The sequence below is a fragment of the Tribolium madens genome, unplaced genomic scaffold (assembly GCF_015345945.1).
Source record: "Tribolium madens isolate multiple individuals breed KSU strain unplaced genomic scaffold, Tmad_KSU_1.1 Scaffold_2;HRSCAF=44;Tcas5.2_LGX, whole genome shotgun sequence".
Lineage (NCBI taxonomy): Eukaryota > Metazoa > Arthropoda > Insecta > Coleoptera > Tenebrionidae > Tribolium > Tribolium madens.
The window spans coordinates 6,951,296-6,972,632 of record NW_025400995.1 but is presented as its reverse complement, the minus strand read 5'-3'; the positions used below and the strand labels follow the sequence as shown (position 1 = coordinate 6,972,632).

Below are 21,337 nucleotides of genomic sequence, written 5' to 3'. Positions count from 1 at the left end.
TGCAAATGAACGAAATTCGATTTTAAACACTGTACTAAATGTTGCTACACTTTATTCAAATTTAAATAATTGTACACATTTAAGCATTGCGTTACATTTATAAAAATTAAATTTTTAAATAATGTTTAAATTGTGGCCTGTATACAAAATGTGCTTATACAACTGCAATAGCCAACGTGTTTAAGGTGTTGCCTAAGTAAATAAATAAAAAATATACGAAGTACACACTGTAAAAAAATATGTTATTTTTTTATCCAATACAGAAATTGATTATATAAATTACACAAAATTAAAAATTCTTGTAATGATGCTCAAATCTTTGGACCGTTTGCGCGTTTATTTCATTACACGCTGAATCCACGCTCGTGGTCATTGATGGCGGGCCACAGCTGAAAACACCGACCGAATGGACCTATAAAAAATCCTCAAAATATTTATTTTTTAAATAATTTCCATACATCTTCGTGTAGTGAGGCCACAGTGTAGAAAAACTTTTTAAAGTGGGGGCGTCCGAAGTGTGTCACAGCTTTCAAATTTGTGAATAGAGATCGGTTTGATATTCTCTGGTAATGCCGCTCGCAAATGTACAAGAAAGTTGTACGTAAATCAAACTTTTCAAAAAACTGAGTTATAAAAATGTGACAACTTATTATATTTCGTTTGTCTTTGTATTCCAACTCTCGGATTATATCAACCAACCATTCAAATTGTTTTTGCGTCCGGGATACCCAAATAAAATAAACCTGGAAGTATTTTTAGGAAAAGATTTTGAAGATTGGGAACCTACCTTTTTGCATCTGGTTTGATTTGAGCGAAATACAACGTCTTTTAAAATACTGGCAAAAGGAGTGACTCCAATTCCGCCCCCTATTAATACCGATATTTCGAATTGGTTCCAGTCTTGGTGACCCTCTCCATAAGGGCCGTCCAAATACAACTAAAATTTTTTATTCACTTCAAACGGCAACAAGAATGAATCAGTTTACTTTAGGTAGTAGCGAATTAGAGGAACCTTTATTAAAATTGTCGTAAAGTCGCCTGATGTGAGTTGTCCACGGACCAACAGCTCGAATATGCACTGTTAAATTATCTTCATCAGGAGACGAAGATAACGTAAATGGGTGATATTCGTTTTTATTTAGTCCTAAACTCGCTATTCTAATCCATTGTCCTGATTTGTATTGAAAATTTTCCGGTTTCCGAAACTCCAACATTGTCACATCTAAACACGATGAATATTAACCAAAAATAAATTCATTTGGGAAACTCACTTGAAGGCAAAATTTCGGCTCGAATTACAGGAATAGCCACCTTTTTCCGACTAATACTAATAACGGAATCAATCGTAAACAAAATCACGGGCCCCAAAAAAAAATAGTAAAAAAATGGCGGCTGGATAAGCCGTCCTGTACCATGCAAAACCATAAAAATGAAAAACAACGGATACATATTATGTGTGTACCAAAACCAGTTATAAATGTTCCGCCTTACGACATTTTGCGCGAAAATATAAATCAAAGCCCAAATTAGTGTTAGAACAATCCCCGTAAAACCCGTTATAGTTTGCCAACACCAGTAGTGGAATTTTGGCAACTCGTGAGTCCTAAAATTTTACAAAACATGAAACTAGCAAAATAGGGGTTTTTTACTCACGCGTGGAAAAAATTTCGGAATAGACAGGTAAGGTCATCGGCAGTTTGGGTGGAAATGTGGTAAAAATTAAAAGCGTGTCCTACGATATGCATGACTGGAAGAAATTTAGGTTCGTTAAAAAACTAGAAATTATTCCAGACAATACCTGTGAAAAAAAAGGCCCAAATTGCGATGTATTTGTGCATTTCGACAGAGGCATCAAACGGGAAGTAGTTATTGGCTACTGTGTCCCTTAAATACGTAATTGCGTTTCTGCACATTGTGATAAGTAGAGAGGAATAAGTAAACATCATTGCTGAAGCTGCTCCGCGAGTTATGGTCACTCCGTATCCCGCTATCCTGCGAAGCCCTGAATGTTCCCGCTCAATGGTGTAATCTAAAATCGTCAGAAAATAAAAAAAAATAGGAAATTCTAAATTACAGTAGGCCCTTTCGATGAAAATTGCCCACAAAACCAGCGTGTACAACATCATCCAGAAAATTTGTTTCGACTTTAATTCAATATAACGTACGAAAGCAAATTTCGACCGAGTTATGTGCTGAGATTTGATTGATTCGGCTTGATTATCATCGATTACTCGACTTGTGTCTCGAGGCTGAGACTGGATTTCGCCTTGGAAACGCTCCTGGATTTCTTGCCGACTCCTGAGACACCAAATTAGTATTTTGAAGGGATCTCCGGCTCTCACTATTACACATAAATTTCCGCAATCGTGTCCCGAGCAACTTTCAAATATGATTGGCGATTTTGCGAGCTAATTCCTCTAAAATCAAGCCTGGCGTCACTCAAATATTTGATTTCTTTTCCAAACAGTTTGAGAAAGTCGTCAAAGTCCAGTTCTTGTTTATGATTGAGCCCTGCCTGGTTTAACATCCCCTGAACTGTGGTTTGTAATTTATCGTCCTCGACGTTGCCCCCAACTGTGGCTAAAAACGACCTAAATCCGAGTTAAGTCAAGTCAAGACAAAATAAAAAAATTACTTAATCATGGCAATGAAATTCTCTTCTTTTAGGTGCCCAACGGCATTTACATCGTACATGTTGAATAACAACCTGGCTTTCGCATCCTCATCCCCCTCGGCAAAAATAACCAACAAGTCGACAAACTCCCGAAATGAAATGAATCCGTTTTTGTCCTTGTCAACAAGTGTAAACATTCGTCGAACAAACTCGTCCTGTGCTCGCATACTCAAAGCTTCAGCAAACTCACTCAAAGTCAGTTCCGTATCAGCAATCTCTTTTTCGAGAGATTCATCAACGTGTAATAACTCCTTCTGAGAGTACTTTATTTTGAAAGTTTGAGCGAAAACCACACGGTAGAACCGCTCGAGTAGCAATTGCCGGTCAGTTTTGGTTGTGACTTTCTTCAATGCTGACTTCCACGTAAAACTTGAGATATTTTCGCGAGTGAGGCCACTGCTGGTCAAAAAGGGGTCAAGCATTTTCAAGAATTCGCCCCTCAAAAAATTGCTCTCAAACAGCAAGATTAAGTCGTAATCGTGCGTGGATTTTATGATGACATAAGGGGCGTCTTTGATTTCGTAAACTTCAACTTTTTTCTTAGTGATTGTGAAGTCGAGGACACGAAGTAATTCGCCTCTTTGGGACATCACTTCAACGACTTTTTTGTCCTTTTTGAGGACCAAAACAACACGTCTTGAAGGAATTTTCTTGCCCAACCATTCATCAACTGGAAAAAATTTTGAACAGGGGAAGCAAAAAAGCAAACAAACCTACCGACAAATAAAGGATAATTAATGCTATTATCATTTTCAAATGTTTTTCTTGTTGTTTCATTTGCTTTGATTTTTACCTCCCGTATTTGTTTTCCTTTTACTTTTATTAACATATACATGGCTCCAATTGAACCTACAAATTGATTTAGTAACGTCCTCATCGATTTTTTGCGGCTATACCTATGATAAACGTTCCTATACAAGTAAAAGTCAAAATATATGAAATTTCACTTCTGCTAAAATAATCATAGGAAATTCCTTGAACACAAGATTCGTTTATGACATTCGTGCTAAGTGGCTCAAGGTGGTAGCAACTGAACGTTTCATTGTTTCTACTTACACAAGAAGAATTCATTAAACGACAGGTAGAAATTAATTGATTATCTAAAACAGCAGTAGTTAGAACTTCAAAAAGTATGACTGAAAATTTTTGAATTTCCAGACAATATGCAATATATCAGGGCCGGCCGAAAATGACTTGGCCCCAAGGAGTCAACAAAAACAATTCCATATACTAACTGTAATAAAAAAATTGCCTCTCGTTTTTAACAAAATTTGGAAGATCCTACTGTGAACATAACTGAACTTTATTCCAAAAACTAATCTGAATCTTGAGTTTATGAGTAAATAACAATTTTAAATAAAATGAAAATTATTTAAATAAATGTCAAACAAATTAGAATAGTCTATTTTTGGCTCCCAATGAGATTTGACCCAGGGACCACCAGTTGCCAGTCCTTTATATTTTAAAATACCTGCATCAGTAGGAGCATTAAATACGTTTTTGGGTAAGTCGTTAGGATCCATTTTGGTGACTGCCATTATTATATCATATAGTGTAATTTTCTTAATTCTTTGAATTTCATTATTGGTAAATAAACTGGAAAACTTTTTTTAGTGGTAATATTCAAGAAACGTAACTAAATGCTTAAGCTGAAAAATCTTAAAGGATTGAAAATTGTATAATTGTTCGAGAAAATCTAATTGTATTTTTATGCGGAAGCATTTGCTGACGTTTACAAATATTATTCTTTGTGTCTATAATTTTACCCATTTTTTTTGTTTTCGAACCAAAACCGGTCACCATCTCTGATCCTCCTGAACTGATCCTTGATTATCACTCGGAAAAGCTCCCCAGGTCTGTTGTTTTTTGTTTCAAGAATCCCACCGACCCACAGATCAACATCTTCGATTGAATTTTTATACAATTGTCTAAATTCGTTTAACTTCACTGAAAGATGCTCAAAATCTTTGAAAGTATTTCTTCTTAAGCCATAAGCTTGTCGAACTGTGTTGTAATCGGGGATTCCATGATCACGTCCTCTTTGTATATTTAAAGCCATCAGGTCCCTTCGAGGGAATTCCAAAGGACCAAAAACGTTCCCTCGCAAATCCTCAACGATTTTGTGATCTTCCTCCTCACACAATTGAACAGCCATTCCCATCAAAAGTCGGTCAATGTCAATGATTTCGCTACTCCCATTAGATACAGGCTTAACAATCGGTTCATAGGGTCTCCAAAATGAGTTACAGGTCCGTACTGTGTTATGTCCCCAAGTGTCAAATTTATGTTTACAACCATCCCGAATATAATCCCTTAAATACACTCCTGGGACCACGAGAGTGTGTCCAAACCGGAACGCCGCACTTTGGAAAAACTGGTCAATCTGGGGGTCAACCCCTGGGTCATACTTCTCATATTTCGGTAAATCCTCAAAAATCCATTCCGGTAACCAATCATAAACTACGATTTTTTGCTGAGTAGCAATAACCCATTTTCTAGCCTCATTAAAAACCTTCTCACTCGACCACTCAGGTTTCAAAGATCTGATTCTTTTTGCTATGTAATTGTGCCATCGAAACCACATGATGCCAAAAGTCAAAAGAAAGGAGTTTTCGTTTCCTCGAGGGTTACCTAATTCTGAAATTTTAGGGTTATTTGGACGCTAAATATGACTTAGTAAGTGTCTTACTAAAAAATCGTGAAACTTTTGCCGTTTCGTGCGATTTGATAAACATGGAGTGGTAAATAGGGGGCGGGGGGTTTGCCATCGGGAGGCGGTCGGTATTGTACGCTGGGAATAAACCATCATGGGAGGATGCGAGGCAACCATCTGGGTCGATGGTGCCGTTTTCGTAGGTACGTAACTGGTCGGCCCATTGTTTTGTAATGCCGTAAAACAGGCCCCCGTCGAGGTAAGGGGTGATTTCGTTCAACTATTAATTAGAAAAATGTTACACAATAAGAGTGGCTTTGATAAAATTTATTGGGTCACTATACAGGGTAACGTTTCTGATCAATGAAATTTCGTTGTTCGTTGTTAAAATGTTGCCAACCTAATTCAATTACAGGCTACCTTGACCATAAAATTGTATTTATTGAATAGAAAAAAATAATTAAAACTAAAACTTTGCTCGTTTGCATAATTTTTGCTGTGTTTTTGAGGTATAGTAAGTAGAGTTTATCAAATAGTGTTTTTTTGTATCACCGTAATTTACTATCTTTTGTTATTTTTGAAATATTTAATGTTGTTTAAAGATGTATTTAAATTTTAACACATTTTTATTACTTATTTGAGTAATATGACCAATATGCTTATCTTTTTGATGTTTCCAAACTATAAAAACTCAAAAAACGTTTTCGTTGTTTGTGACTATTTTTATTTTTGTTTTTTCCACTATATCTTTAAAACGTAATTAATATATTTGAAAAAATCTCTAATAAAATTAAATATCGTAAAAGCTTTTTAGTACATAATAAAATATAACTAAAATAAATATACAGGTGCGCCAAAACTCGCGCCCCAGAGAAAATTTACAAGCAAGGTAAGATACCAGGAACATGAAAAAAATGCTTAAAAAATTCTATCTCTCAAAGAATTTTGACATTTATTTTTTGACATTTGACATTTTTTTTTATATCTATTTAATAATACTGATGATCTTGTATATGTTTTTATACAATTATTTAGTAAAGGGACAAAAATTTTGCCAATAAAAGCCACAAATAACATTAAAAAGAGTTACAATTTAAGATACAGCTTCCTTGTTTCCTCTTTTAATAGCCTATAGCAAAAAAAACTTGAAAAATTATTTTTCCAACAGAAATAAATAGAGTCAAAATGCAAACTTTGAACCCTCATAACTTCAAAATGTTTATAGATAAAAAAAATTTAACATTTTTTATATGTTTCTGGTATCTTACCTTATGTGGTATAAGTAAATATAAATATTATTAAATATATGTAAATAACAGAAAATAAACAAGATAATATACATACTATAAAATAACCTAACTTATGATGGTGTGAAAAGTACACAATTTGAATTTTTGAACCGAGTAAAACGCGAATTTATGCATTTATAAGTGAAAAATGGAAAACAGTTGAAAATCTTACTTGTTGTCTGGGATTATTGGGGCTGTATCCCGTCCTTTGGTCATATCTGGTCCTCAAAAATGGCATTTTTGAATGGCCCGGCATTTTCAAATACGTGTGGTTTTGGGGCACCTCAATATTGAAATATTCGGGGGGACAAGCCGGCCTTTGAGCATCTAAAATTTCTTCAACGACTTGTTGCCCTAATGCGTGAAAATTAATTTTTGTTTAGTTAAAAAAAGCGTTTTTACCAAAAAAAACAATTAGGGCATTTTTCCCAGTTTTTGATTTTGTCCCTGTTTCGCCTTTCAGTAGTTTTTCACTTAATTCCAAGGGATTGGGGCGGTTTGACCCAGCTGGGAGGTAAGTACTATCTGCGTAGGCTGCAGGCCAACGTCGTAAAAGTGGGCGATCTTTGGAAAATTAATTAGAAAATTTTCAAAATTTTAGGAAAATTACCAATTGCCCCGAGGTCTTGGTGGGCTATGTTATTATACCAGCCGTCGTAACCCTCATATTCGTGACTTTTTTCCGGGATTAAACTTAAGTTGTCCCAAGAGCCGGTCAATAACCAGCTTGCTAGACTTTGCCGGGCGATTCTATTATCCCAAGAGCCGGGCCAGTCACTCATTGCCCTTGGAACTAGCCCATTTGTTGTTATAAAAATTAACAAAAACACAGCTAAAAACTTCATTATTACTTGAAAACACGATCAAATGATGTAAAATGTTAGTTCAAATTTGGAGGAAACCGAGATAAGTTATCGTATTCCCCCGGCGTATACAAACTTTGCATTTTTATTAGATAATGATGGAAAAACCAGAAATAAATGTTAAATAACTATTAATGTAAAATACCGTGTGATTTATTTTCTTGCGTGTTGCATCGCTAGGTGTTCAATAATGCAGTCCAATAAATACAAATAGTGGATTATGATTCGAGTCCAAATCTCAGTCTCTCGGTTGCAACAATGAGGCGGTGTTTCATTTTTCTAAAACTATTTTTAAGCGGTTTGGCTCTAGAAAATTTTGATAAAAGGGCACTCCAAAAGTCACACGAAAAATCCCAACTCGAAAAATGGGAAGATAAGTTTCTTAATCGCGACTCCAGCTTTGACCAGACTACTTCGCTTGTTAATTTACTAAGTAAAATCGCTCTTGAAGAATTATCCGGATGTACGGCTATTATCCTTTACGACATATTCACGGAGAGAAGTAGCGATTTACTCCTTGAAAAACTGTTCCGAACCCTACCAATTCCCTACCTCCACGGCCAAATAACGGAAAAATATCACATGAAAGTACCCCAATTGCTAACAACTGAAGACACTTGCACCGCTTACATCCTTTTCCTCAAAGACGTGATGAGGAGTAAGAATGTTATAGGTCCCCAAACTAACAATAAAGTTATTCTGGTTTCGCGGTCGTCGCAATGGAGGGTTTACGAATTTTTGGCCAGCGAACAGTCGCAGAGTTTTATGAATTTGCTAGTTATCGCAAAATCGGAGAAAATTGTTTCGTCAAACATTGCAAGACTGATTGAACTCGAATTGCTCAAACTAATGTCCGTTTTGTAGGAACTTCCCTTCATTCTCTACACACATAAATTGTACATCGACGCTTTGGGATCAAGTCTCTATCAAGTGCTAACTTCGTGGAGAAATGGCTCTTTTACCAGATCTCAAGTGAATTTGTTCCCGAAAAAAATTCTAGATGGGTTTGCTGGGCACAGGTTTATCATCTCTTTAGCACACCAGCCCCCATTCGTCATCAAAAAGTAAGTTTTTGGGGTAATTTTATAGTTTTGAAGTTAGTAATGGCACAGACACATCTACAGAGTAATTGATATCACATATAGCAAAAAATTAAAACAATACCTAGATATTGTAGGTATCGCCCAGTCCTAATTTAGGATATTTTATAACGTTTACAAGTGCTACTTCGAAGTGATACTCTTAATTTTTAGAGAACTTGACGAGAACAATGACATTCGTTGGGAGGGAATCGAAGTCCGTTTGGTCAACCTCTTATCAAAGACTTTTAATTTCACGACTGACTACCGCGAGGCTGGGCAAACATCTCAGCTTGGGTTGGTTTCTCAGTTTCTAGACAAGATTGTCTGAGAATATGGTTTTAGGTCTGCTGAGTCGGTCACGACGGTAATTATCCAAAATGGCGCCAATTTAGGAATCGGCGGTCTTTATATCACCGAACCTCGTATTAAAGCAACAGACGTGTCCCACATCCACTCTCAAGATTGTGCTGCTTTTATATCTCTAGCTTCGACGGCCCTTCCTCGCTATCGTGCTATTATGGGGCCTTTTCATTGGACCGTTTGGTTATTCTTAACTTTTGTCTACTTATTTGCAATTTTTCCGTTGGCATTTTCGGACAAACACACACTTCAGCATCTTTTGGATAAGCCCGAAGAAGTTGAAAATATGTTTTGGTACGTTTTTGGGACATTTACAAACGCTTTCAGTTTTTTGGGGAAAGACTCGTGGAGCAAAAGTGATAAGTTTGCAACAAGATTACTGATTGGTTTTTATTGGATTTTCACAATTATTGTAACAGCGTGTTACACAGGATCTATCATTGCTTTTGTAACACTTCCGGTCTTTCCGGAAACTGTCGATACCCCGGAACAGTTACTTAGAGGCAAATACACAATTGGGATTTTGGATAAAGGTGGCTGGCAACACTGGTTTGAAAATTCAAGCGATCCTATTATTGCGAAATTGCTAAAACGGACTGATTTTGTCCCAGATATCGAATCGGGGTTGAAGAACACCACGAAGGCATTTTTTTGGTCGTATGCCTTTTTGGGTTCTAGAGCCCAACTCGACTACATTGTTCGAACAAACTTCACCACAATGTAATTTTTTTCAAAACAGCAAAGATTGTTATAATTCACACTTGTTACAGGAACAAACGCTCTTTGCTCCATATAAGTTCCGAATGCTTCGTCCCTTTCGGTGTGAGCATAATCTACAATAAAAATGCCCTCTACAGCAAAATCATTGACCAAGGCGTCCTGCGAGCCGTTCAAAGCGGCATAATTGACAAAATAAAAAAGGATGTCGAATGGGAAACAATGCGTACCGCCTCTGGAAAACTCCTAGCAGCCAATTCCTACGGCAAAAACTTGAAAGCATTAAGTGTCGAAGACCGCGCTTTGACACTCAACGACACCCAAGGCATGTTCTTGCTTTTGGGAATTGGTTTTCTCCTAGGAGGAGCCTCGCTCTTGTCGGAATGGATGGGTGGATGCTTACATTTGTGTAAAGGAAGAAGAAACAAATCGGCAAAAAGTATAGAAAGTAACTATAGGTCACATGAAGTACCCACACCTCGAGAAAAGTTAAATTCATTACAATTTAACTCGTTTGAGAATCACAAAATTGAGGAAGATGTTGTTGAAGAACGCAACTGTATTATCCACAAACAAGACGAGGATGATATTGAGGAACACATTGATAAGCTTTTTGATTTTGAGGGAATTTTCGGAGAGGCCAACTCTGATAGCCGGAATGGCCCCGAAGAGGAATTGAGTGAAGAAAATGGAAAGAAATAAACACGAATCCAGAAAATAGACATTTATTATGTACACAGACTATGTATTTTGAATTAAAAATAAACACATCACTGTTATCACTAAGAAATGATGCGCCATTCTGGATGTTTTCCCACAAACTTTGATCTCACTTTCCTGGAAAATATAAAAATTACAAAAAATTTTGTCCCGGAAAATAATTACCAGTGGATGTTCATTATAGCATCCGGCTAATCTTCTGCGAGGAAGGTTGTTAAGGTCTAGTTTTTGACAAGGATAATCCGAACTATCATTGTAAACTATTTTGCGAGGCGAAGTCGAATAAACTTGTTTATTGGTTCGTTCCATCGTCTCATTAATTGCCACGAAAATTAAATTACTATAAGGTACTTTCTTGATGTAATAACTTCTAAAACTAAAAACAAAAATGTTTGATTTTTGCACTTTTTATATTTACCCGTGTCCAGATATTTCTCCCGGCAAATCGTAACTTTTGTTGTTATGCAACAAAAAAAATAAATCACGTTCTTGTTCACAGTCATAGTAGGTATCTTCTTCTTCTTGTTCGTCTTCTTCATCATCGCCTTTGTCTTTTTTATTCTCAATTTCGTCCTGAGCATAGGTATAAAAGGGTGCCCATAGATTACAAATATTGATTTCTAAAGCCAACCATGATATTTTCATCACGAACCAATTGACCAAAAAACGGACATAGTTGAGTGGCTAAAGTTACGTCATTAGACGATAAAAAAACAATTTTGATTATTTTTACAGTTAGCAATATAGTGGCATCACTTGTTTCATCATCTCTGGTGTTACAAACAGCCTGGTAGTCGTAAATTTTCACTTTTTCAAAAATCTTTTTATCCAACATGGACCCCATGATGTCACCTTCAATCTCCCCAAAAAATTTTCCCGTGTTTCTGACATTTTCCGAAACAATAATATAACCATCACTGTCTATTAGATAACAATTTAAATCAATACTGCACCTTCCACAATCCGTACATTCAATCTGGAAAAAATAGTTTAAGTTTCCCCCATTTCACAAACCTAAAACTTACTGAAACATTCGCAGTGATATTATGTACAATTTCCATGAAATTCTTATGCGCAAATTGGAACCCCACAACACACCCGGGGGCCATTTTTCCTGCATCCGTGGGAAAAACCGCATAACTCCCAGTGACTAACAAATCTTCTTGAAGCCCGGAATTAAAAGGTACGGAATAGACAAAAGACTCCGGGTCGTACCGATGTTGTATTACCGCACTTTTATACCACGTTTCGTCAATAGCCTCCGAGTGCAAGTCCCCAAACTCCCTCTCCGTGTTATTCTCAACCTCTTCAGAAATATACTCCCAGCGGGTCAAACCACTCATTGTAGCCACAAACCGAAGAGTGGCGTTAAAGCGGCGAAACAACTGGTCAGTGTCATGCTTCCAAGAGGTGCCCTGGAACGCCCCAAACGTATTCTTTGCGTCGAAAACCAGCCTTTGGACCAAGTCTTTGTCGCAGTAGTAGTCGTCGTTGCTGTGCGACCGGCGTCCACACTCCACTGAAAACCCAACAATTGTAAAACTCGGTTTTACACTCGCTTTTATCTATGTATCAAAAATAAAAGTATATGGTGTTTTTGGGTACCTTTTGTGAGCTCTTCTCCAGCTCCCACTTCGTACTGTCTCCTCCATTTGAAGTCATTTTCGTACACTTTCCCCAAAAAGTGCAATATTTCTTTCTCTGGAGTTTCGTATTCGTGGCCTTCCAAATAATGATACTTGCAGTAAACCCTAGAATTTGACAGTGGTGTCAAAAATTCGTATTTTGACTAATCACCATTTCGGATGAATTTTCCAGTTGGATCCGTTGAAATAGTCGGTTATTTTGACACCGGGTTTGTGTCTGTCGTTTTTAATTTCGTCTTCGACATGAAGGGAAAAATGTCCGTAACCATCGGGCACTGCAAAAGCCAGGGAAAAGGGTGTTTGGTTCAAGGGAACGTAATAGTAATCATATTTATCTCTTGTGACTCTCCTCATGTTATCATAGTGATATTTGACAGGAATGCCGTGGATACTCCCTTGTGACCCATTCACTATAGTATTTCTCAAGATTATTAAATCAGAGTGAAAGTTTCGAGGTTCTAGTTCAGTATCAAATTCTTCGACTTCGACTAGGTCAATACTGTTATAATTTTTGCGCAAATGCTTTTCAAACATGGGGCGAAAATCTTGATGCATTAAAATGTAACCATTATTGCTGACAATAAAGGCATAAGCATTGACCCCTAACTAAAAACCAGAGTTACCAATTTAACTTAACTGAGTTAAACGTACTTTATATGGCAAAGTCAGTTTTTCGATATCAGCGATTGGCACATCTGTACCAGCAACCCCCAACAAATTTGCAACTCTAGTTTCATTATTTTGATTGACTTTTTTATCAAACGCTGGGACCGCAGCTGAGGTCAATAACCGGTAAGGTTCGTTAATTTGATCGTCTTTTTTGTCGTCATACTGGAAATTTTGGTTAAGGAATTTACAACAAATACGATTTGTTTACCGTCATGTCAATGTAAGCGTGAGTCCACGAAATGGGGTGATCCTCAGCTTGGAGTACTAGAGGCCTTGCAATAACATTAATATATTGCAAAACGGCTGAAGTCACCTGTTCTAAAGTCTGTACTTGTGTGTGAAACCCTAAAAACTGGTTGAAATTATGAAATAAGTGCACCTGAAATTCTACCTCGGTTTGCGCAAGCCATCCATCGGATCTCCTCGACATTTGTGGCTTCTTTGCCGATTAGATACGTGAAAATTCGCACTGGTATTGTTTTGCCCCCATCAAGTTGATTGTTTCGTATTACAATATCGCTGAAATTTCGCGAAATTCCATCTGTTATCAGCATAATGGCTTGATTGCAAGCTTTGCTTCTGCCTTCTTCATCAACTTCTTCATTGTTACACTTGCGAATTTCTCGGTACTAGAATGGAAAAGTAAAAGAGGTTTTCGCATTGTGATTTACCAACGTTTTCCAAAATATCAAACGCCATTTGGAGGGCTTGAGGAAAGTCGGTTTTACCCGAAGGCGAAAATTCTTGGATGGCGTCTTTGAAAAGAATTATATTTTCGGGGGTCGCTTGAACTAATAAGTTTTTAAAACAAGGGATTGTGTAATTTGTTGTCTCGTTGCTGTAATAAAGGATGTTGATGTAGTCGTTATTAGAAAATGTGTCAAGGATTGTATTCACGGTTAAAGCTGCGATGTGTCTCCCCATCCCTTAAAAATATTTTTGGTTAAATGAATCTAAAAATTGCTTTCGTACCATCCATGGATCCAGAGTTATCCAACAATATTATCACATCTTTAGTACAAGTCGCAGCTTCGATGTACCAAGTCCTCACGCGACAATCAAATTCGTCCTTTTTTATGTCTGGCCATTTTTTGGCTAAAAAATTATTACTAAAAATTGGTTCAAAAACGAAAATACATTCTTCTAAAATAAATTATCGAAATCTTTTCAATTTTACAAAAATTTGAAAAAAATCTAAAATATAATAACTATTTGGAACTTTACAATTTTCTCTACTCCATTTCACTCCTCAAAACATTTTAAGCAACTATAGTTCAAAACATTCGATCTCCCCATAATTTTAGTTGTGAATTTTTTTTGGTACATAAAATTCACTGCTAAATATCTAGATATTTTGCGGTTAGTTTCATCGTCGTTTAAGTACACACATTTATTTTTCAAAATATTTGCTCTCTTTTTATTAAACATCGAAAACGTGAAGTTATTATGATCAACTACGCGAAAACTAAAAGTTTTCAAATAATAAATTATTTTGTTTAGTTTATTAAAGCCAAACATGTGTACAAATGTGTTAATTAACGAAATTAATACATTTTGCGCCACAAACCTGGATAATGTCTCATTATTCCGGAAGTGCTTCCGAAATATTGCCAAGACAGAGCCGGATCCGAGTTATAGTTTCGTACAAATATTTCGTCTAATTTTTCCGACCACTGGATTGCATATGCAGCTTCTTCGTCTAGTCAAATGTTATAATGAAAAAAAACAATTGCAATTTTCTACTTACGTCTATCAAAAATATTTGTTGGCACATGCACGGAACTGCGACTTGTGTCAACTGGTAAATTGTAAAAATGGGTATCATCGTTGAGAACCATTTCGAGGTACATGTTTTCATTGTTTTTGAGAGCTGGCGATAATTCTGCCAAGTCAATTTTTGACTCGTTCACAACATTTGAATATTTTGAGCTATAATATTTGTATTCCGAGTTGTTATAAACCCAGTATTGGGATAAGCTTTCGGCTTCTTCGATGATACACTGAAGCAACAGATTTTTTGGCACACAACAATAAAAAAAAAAACAAATCTACCTTAATAGCATCACTTTTCCTATCCATCATCCGTTCGATATCTTTCCCGACTTCAGATATTAAATTTTCTAAATCTTTTGTTTCAACTTGCGCATTAAGATAAACATAATTCTGAAAAACATTAAATAATTCTCCTCGTAAGTTCACATTTTCAAACAAATACTCCTTGTATCTCTTTAAATTTTGTCGTAACTTCCCCCAACTTCCACAGTTCGTCTCCAATTTTTTTAGCCCATCTTGAGACTCTAAAAGCACTATTACAGCCCTGAAAATCACTCAGCAACTACTTACTGTTCTTCTTGTAATTTACTACATTGAACAGTTGTCACAGTAAATAGGGATAATAAAAGAAACTCGGTAAAGTGTTTTTGCAAAAACATCATTTATTTTTATTCATTGCTACTGAATAAGACCTACTTTATTACGGTGGGTCTCGAAAATACACTGTTTTATTTTTAGATGGATTAGCTATCCTAGCCAAAGCTGATCGGAAAAATTTTTGCCAGCCCCACTCTTTTGCCATAACGACTATTTTTATGGCAGCGATTTCATCTTAACCAATAAACAAAGCTTTATTAGCTCACACGATCTTAATTATTTTTTGATTATTCTATTTTACACTTTAATCTCAAAAATGACGCCCGGTATGCAGGCAACCAGTTATACACCACACACGCACACAGCAATAAATATTTATTTAAAATCTGTCTATTTTTGCTTGAATTTTATGGTTTTGACTTACCAAACTAGTTTATGAAGAATTTAATGAAAGTGGTTAAGCTATTGTCACCAAAGCCACCATCTGGCCGTTAAAGCAACCTCTAAAAAAACAAACTTTTACAATTGAGGGATAGGGGTTTCTTTATCGCTGAAGGCCTAAAAAAATTAATTGCCTCTATTGCACCATAAAATTCAAGCAAATAGAGACAGACTTTACTAGGGACGTTTACACCAAACTTGGAAATAAAATACGCTGCAAAAATTGTCACACAACTTCATATTGTGTTTTTATAAATATTTGAATAAATCTTTAATTATTTTGCAACTAATTACAAAGATACGAGCTCCTTTATATTTGTTTTGTCTGTAATTACGAATTCAGTAAAAATAGGTTTTGAGGGAAAGCTGATATTTTTTCTGTAGTGAAAACCTTTGCAATGGATTCATTTGGAATGTAATTTTTGTGTTCCACTAATCCTAGATTATCAACAGTTAAATTGTGTAATAATGATAATAATTAGATGTGGTATAATTACCTACCGTTGTTCGATATTGCGGTCTGATATAAAATAGTCGTTTGCTAGTAACGCATGTGCATTCAATCCCTCATATCCGTTAAAATCAATATGGAGTTTAAGGGTGAATTCACAACGGGGTGTTTGGGGGTATCACTGTAATATTTCTTGCATGACCTCAACCTGCGTCGCGTTGTCCTATTTTTGTTTAAGGACATAATAAATTTTCTTGTGTAAAAGCGATAATTAATCGCTCACATGGAAAATCGTCCTTGTGAAAATAAACAATTCGATTAGTTGGTATTTACGTAATGTTTCAGTTGCTTTAAATATTTAGCATTGGTCGCGCAAATATTGCGTCTCTTGAGGGTTTAAATAAAAAAGGGTAACATGTATATTGAATGAATAAGCTTCGTTTCAAAGAATTTTATTTGATGACATTTTTACAGGCTTAAAATGTAACTATATTAAATCTGAAAAACAAAAATAAAAAATTTTGGACTATCATAAGTCAGCGAAAATGTGACTTATGCAAGCCTCAAGTCAAGACAGTATTCTGCTGTCCCCTCCAACAACCATTATCAGCTAGAATCTGACCGTTTTTACATGTCACCTTTTTTACTACAATTCTTAATACAACACGTAACATAGCAATTAAGAGAGAACATAATATTACATGTAGTTACGTCCGCACTTTGACAATCAATCCAATTGAAAAACACCTAGTAATATAATATAAATAAAACAAAATCGATTTTGAAAAATTTATTGATATCAGACAAATATACATATTTGCCAGATACAACAGAAAACAAGTAGAGCTGATAGCAGTTTATTTTAATACATATTCATACATTTATATATAGCACATCCAAAGTGAGTTGACGGTAAACAAGGGGGGGAAGGCAGATACGGCCCATGCAGCGGAGTGCAAAATAATTTTGTGGACTAAGGTACAGGCTTTTTTTAATGTATAAAGAGGTATAGGTATGATTTATTTTTTGGAGATTTCAACAATGGACGAATACAAAAAATATAACTAAAAACAGTGTTATTAAATAATAATTTTAATAGTTAACAAGTTAGAAATTAAAAATTACTGAAATTTCAAATAAATTACATTTATGGAAAAAATGAAACACTAATTACAAAATAAAGAAAAAAAACATAAAAGAAAAAATTAATGCAATGCCAAGAAATACACTGAACCACACAACTTCCGGTAAATTTGATCAATGATGATTTTTTACTTAATTAAACTTATTTGTGGCTGACATTGTTTTGGTTGTGTGAAAATGTAATTAAATTTTAACGATTTACACATCTCCTAAAAACATTGTTAAATATCAAGTTTCATCAGGTGAAACTTTGCTTAAAACTGTCAATGAAATTTCACAACCAAGTTCCACGAATACGTTAACTTACATGAAACTTCATTTTTAACGAATAATTTTAAAACGGACGCCACACTTCAATTATCACCAGTCTCTTGAGGCTCATCCGCTTCGCCCTATAACAAAATCCCCAACGAAATGTTAGAAATCTTAAATTCTTTTAACATTTTTTTAACATACCTGCGTGTCACTTGTCCAGAGTGTGAGGTTGTCTCGGAGGAGCTGCATTATGAGAGTGCTATCCTTGTAAGAGTCTTCATTTAAGGTATCGAGTTCTGCTATTGCGTCATCGAAGGCCTAAATCGACATTTCGAGTATAAATGCTTTTATAGAAATACGATCTTAACAGACTACTCGGTTATTTAGTTAGTATTGCAGGCTGAATTACATGTGGTAAGTGTTAATTCAACCGGTTAATTAGAATGTAAAAAAACACACTAATAGTAACACATTTATAACCTGTTTTGCGAGATGACAGGCTCGTGCTGGAGAATTAATAATTTCATAATAAAACACCGAGAAATTTAAGGCAAGTCCCAGCCTAATCGGGTGTGTCGATTGCATTTTCGATTTAGCAATATCGAATGCTTCTTGATACGCCTTTTGTGAATCCTCCACCACTTCTAGTAATAAAAAGCGAACAATTATTAAACTGTCCACAATCGAACAAACGTCTAATTAAAAACAACAAAAATTAAAAAAAAACAGATCCACCACATGTAATTCCGCCCTTTGTGCTATAGACACTAAGGAAACAAAATATATATTAACCTGTTTAGCTAACTGACAAGCCTTGTCTGGTGAATTTAATATCTCATAATAGAAAACGGAGAAGTTTAGGGCAAGACCTAATCTGATGGGATGTGTGGGCGTCATTTTTGCCTTTGAGATTTCAAAAGCGTCTTGGTATGCCTTTTGTGAATAATCGACGACGGCTGAAAGCGGGCTATAGTAAATAAGAAATCCACATAACAGCCAATAGGGAACTTGGTAAAAAAAAACCGCCGCGAAAAAATTCCATAATAAATCAATTCCGTTATGTAACAACAATAAATCATACATATTTAAGTGTCAATCACCGTAACTTACCCCACACAAACATAAAATTGGTTGGAAATTAAAACAAGTTCCCCATTGTTGTTTATCCTTGTCTTAAATTCCAACAAATAAAACACTTACCGTTTCTTGTGTCTCCTGTGGCTACTTCGGCCAAATACCGGTAGTAATCTCCCTTCATTTTCAAGTAAAAAACTTTTGATTCAGCGTTGCTTGCTTTGGGGATCAAGTATTTATCAAGAAGACCCTATAAGAAAAAAATCCATGTGCCCCAAATACTTCTTTAATGTGATTTTGTTTTAATTGAATGCAAAATCAGTGTAAAAAATGTCTTCAATATGATTCAGAAGAACGAAAGTTATTTATTTTAACATCATTTGAGTCAGAATTTTGTGAAGGTTTTTGAGGGTACTTACGAGGACGTCGTCACAGATCTCCCGTAATTCTTTTTCGACCTTTTCTCGGTATTCTTTGGCCATCTGCTGTTTGCGTTCTGAGCCCTCAGTCTTTTGTTCAATTGAAGAAATAACTCTCCACGACGACCTCCTGGCACCAACGACATTCTTGTACGCGACAGAAAGGAGGTTTCGTTCTTCATTGCTCAATTCTACTCCGGTTTCTGTGACTGATTTCATAGCCGAAGCCATGTCATCGTACCTTTCGGCCTGTTCTGCGAGTTTTGCCCTCTGCACTAGCTCATCTTTGTCAGGGACAGACATTTTGCTCTAATTCTAAATCTAAACGAGAAAACTGATGTTATTACATCACGCCAAAACCGGCAAAAGACCAAACACACGACACAGTCACACAAATTAAATTTCCCACCTTTTAGCAAAAATCAAATTGTCTAAATTTAGAACGCGGTTTAAGTCAAGCGACTTCGCTACTTCCACCCCCTATGTGTCGATAAAATGGTGAAAGAATCTAGCCGGCTCGGATCGACAATATGGCGTCTGCCACACCTTTCCGTGTAATGCGTAGTTAACGGTGGGTTTTTCCCCAAAAACCGAACCGAAAACCCCCCAAAACGAACTATTTAATACCAAAAACCCGAAATATTCCAATGCCAAAAAACCTAATCGAGTATCGCGATCGTCAAGTGTCACTGCTCTATATTACCAGCCGACCCGACATGATACATCCCAAAGGAATTTCAAAAATTTTCCAATTCGCCCCACGACAGGCTCGAAAAGTGACTCAATGAGGCAGAAACAGCCCCCGATTGGGGTAACATAGCGGCGGCGTCGCGTTATAACGAAAAAATCGAGTCTCGCGCTGAAGGTCATTGCATGGCGATTTCATTGCACCAAAATGAAGCACGTTGCGGCGTTAATCGGCGGGAATTGAGGCAAAAGACACGAGAACAGCACTTTTCAGCGATTACAAGCACAACTTACATTAAAATTCAACAATTTCAGTTAATTTCTCTTTCAGCTTTGGCCGAAGAGTGCACTAGCATACGAGACAAGGACTAGAACACGACTACTGGATCGATGCGAGCTCGCGAACAAACGATAGCGCACAGATTTAATGGCGGCGTTTCAGCGACTCCTCGGACCGGAATTTTCGATACAATTCACAGGGTTGTGCAGCTATTTGGGCACCAAAACCAACGACTTTTCGCAAAAAGACAATTAATACTACTTTTACTCACGTGCTACAAGGGTTGATTACGATTTTTTGATAGAAAAATGGAACGATCCTACCACTAGCGTCCACAACTTAGAAACGAGACGGAGAAACTCGACAGGGAGCTTTTCGCTTCGGTAAAAAAGGACAGCCAATACGTACCAACCACGAAAGTGAAATTCCCCAATTTTTGACAAATTTAAAATTATTATCTTCTACGAGATCACCGGTTTTGTAATACAGTCATGATTCATGGACAATTTTTAATTCTAATTAAGGCGGTGCTCAGTACATAACGTACTCGGCCTTCATTCATGATTCTATTTTCACGTTTCAGGGAAAAACGAGTAGCAAAATTATTATTTTTTGTTGGTCATTACGATAATTAAACTGTCAATCAATTCGTCCTTAATTTTATTATTCAAGATCTAACAGGCAAATAAAACAAATTACGTTTTATTGGTGTGAATTTTTACACATATACACAAAGGTGAAGTGTGAGGTGTATTGTTTCTCCAGTCAGAATCCACAAATAAGCCAATACATATGTATATCAATTCGCCAGGAGGGAGTGTGACTGCAGGATTAGGAATTTATGACACCATGCAATACATATTACCACCAATTTTATTATTCAAGATCTAACAGGCAAATAAAACAAATTACGTTTTATTGGTGTGAATTTTTACACATATACACAAAGGTGAAGTGTTTAACGGTAACAAAATAAATAAAAGCAGTGGCGGAGCCAACAATCTGCAGTTTCGCATCTCCTTATCTCAAATTAATTAATTATTTTCCCTTAATATAAAAAAATTGTTATTGCGATAAAAGTTTTCACAACACCCGTTGTGCGCATTTGTAAAGTGATCTCTGCATTGTTTTGTCTAAGTATCAACGAACATTTCGTTATAAATTAAAAAAAAATCATGTGTGAGAACTTAAGCTTGGACAATGTACATAACGTCATTTTGTTGTTAATATTTGCGTACATTATTACGTAATATTTGTCTACGGATGATTTTGTTTCATTTTGACGGGAAGTTGCCATAAATATTTGTTACGCCTCTGATTAAGTTGTAATTTGCATTTTGCACGTAAAACTATTCAACATTTGTATTAAAATTAACTATAATAAAGTATATGTTTGTTCAACTTGTGTAGTATCACACTGTAATGGAAATTTATCTGACGACATAGCAATATTTTGTAAAATTTTTACTAATATCGGTGCTTTTTTAAATATTTGAAAATAGCTTTATTAGACACTGACTCATAACTTACAATGCTATATTACT

At 35.9% G+C, this 21,337-nt stretch overlaps 4 protein-coding genes across 7 annotated transcripts; 1 reads left to right on the top strand and 3 right to left on the bottom strand.

The window, feature by feature from the left end:
• Positions 1 to 35: 35 nt before the first annotated feature.
• LOC123006111 (dual oxidase 2-like) lies at positions 36 to 7,489 on the bottom strand. Of its 2 annotated transcripts, XM_044400308.1 has the most exons (19): positions 7,227 to 7,489; positions 7,019 to 7,180; positions 6,789 to 6,970; positions 5,364 to 5,607; positions 4,441 to 5,311; positions 4,146 to 4,270; positions 3,571 to 3,774; positions 3,392 to 3,523; positions 2,636 to 3,344; positions 2,349 to 2,591; positions 2,075 to 2,298; positions 1,799 to 2,029; positions 1,654 to 1,747; positions 1,272 to 1,603; positions 987 to 1,222; positions 788 to 937; positions 459 to 743; positions 284 to 412; positions 36 to 227 (listed from the first exon to the last, which is right to left on the bottom strand). In XM_044400308.1, the coding sequence occupies exons 1-18, from the start codon at positions 7,459 to 7,461 to the stop codon at positions 290 to 292; spliced, it is 4,782 nt and encodes a 1,593-aa protein (XP_044256243.1). In that variant the 5' UTR covers positions 7,462 to 7,489; the 3' UTR covers positions 36 to 227; positions 284 to 289. The 2 variants fall into 2 exon arrangements, with proteins under 2 accessions (XP_044256243.1, XP_044256242.1); XM_044400307.1 differs by having other exon boundaries at positions 36 to 412.
• A 364-nt stretch (positions 7,490 to 7,853) lies between these two features.
• Positions 7,854 to 10,673, top strand: LOC123006856 (ionotropic receptor 21a). The gene is given in 4 exon segments (XM_044401712.1): positions 7,854 to 8,295; positions 8,344 to 8,543; positions 8,733 to 9,641; positions 9,692 to 10,673. Coding segments are annotated over 4 exon segments (1,992 nt in total). The 5' UTR covers positions 7,854 to 8,061; the 3' UTR covers positions 10,341 to 10,673.
• LOC123006855 (voltage-dependent calcium channel subunit alpha-2/delta-3-like) lies at positions 10,348 to 15,292 on the bottom strand. Its single transcript, XM_044401711.1, has 17 exons — positions 15,017 to 15,292; positions 14,889 to 14,970; positions 14,726 to 14,836; positions 14,421 to 14,673; positions 14,241 to 14,372; positions 13,646 to 13,768; positions 13,349 to 13,599; positions 13,065 to 13,302; positions 12,882 to 13,018; positions 12,656 to 12,835; positions 12,156 to 12,610; positions 11,964 to 12,109; positions 11,384 to 11,877; positions 11,092 to 11,334; positions 10,777 to 11,042; positions 10,524 to 10,734; positions 10,348 to 10,475 (listed from the first exon to the last, which is right to left on the bottom strand). The coding sequence occupies exons 1-17, from the start codon at positions 15,106 to 15,108 to the stop codon at positions 10,380 to 10,382; spliced, it is 3,510 nt and encodes a 1,169-aa protein (XP_044257646.1). The 5' UTR covers positions 15,109 to 15,292; the 3' UTR covers positions 10,348 to 10,379.
• A 1,773-nt stretch (positions 15,293 to 17,065) lies between these two features.
• On the bottom strand, positions 17,066 to 20,215 carry LOC123006427 (14-3-3 protein zeta). Of its 3 annotated transcripts, none has more exons than XM_044400894.1 (6): positions 20,065 to 20,215; positions 18,827 to 19,147; positions 18,534 to 18,657; positions 17,814 to 17,977; positions 17,535 to 17,651; positions 17,066 to 17,470 (listed from the first exon to the last, which is right to left on the bottom strand). In XM_044400894.1, exons 2-6 carry the CDS (start codon positions 19,127 to 19,129, stop codon positions 17,432 to 17,434), a joined length of 747 nt encoding a protein of 248 aa, XP_044256829.1. In that variant the 5' UTR covers positions 19,130 to 19,147; positions 20,065 to 20,215; the 3' UTR covers positions 17,066 to 17,431. The 3 variants fall into 3 exon arrangements, with proteins under 3 accessions (XP_044256829.1, XP_044256827.1, XP_044256828.1); XM_044400892.1 differs by lacking the exon at positions 17,814 to 17,977 and adding an exon at positions 18,126 to 18,289 and having other exon boundaries at positions 20,065 to 20,214; XM_044400893.1 differs by lacking the exons at positions 17,814 to 17,977; positions 20,065 to 20,215 and adding exons at positions 18,126 to 18,289; positions 19,808 to 19,965.
• Positions 20,216 to 21,337: the final 1,122 nt, after the last annotated feature.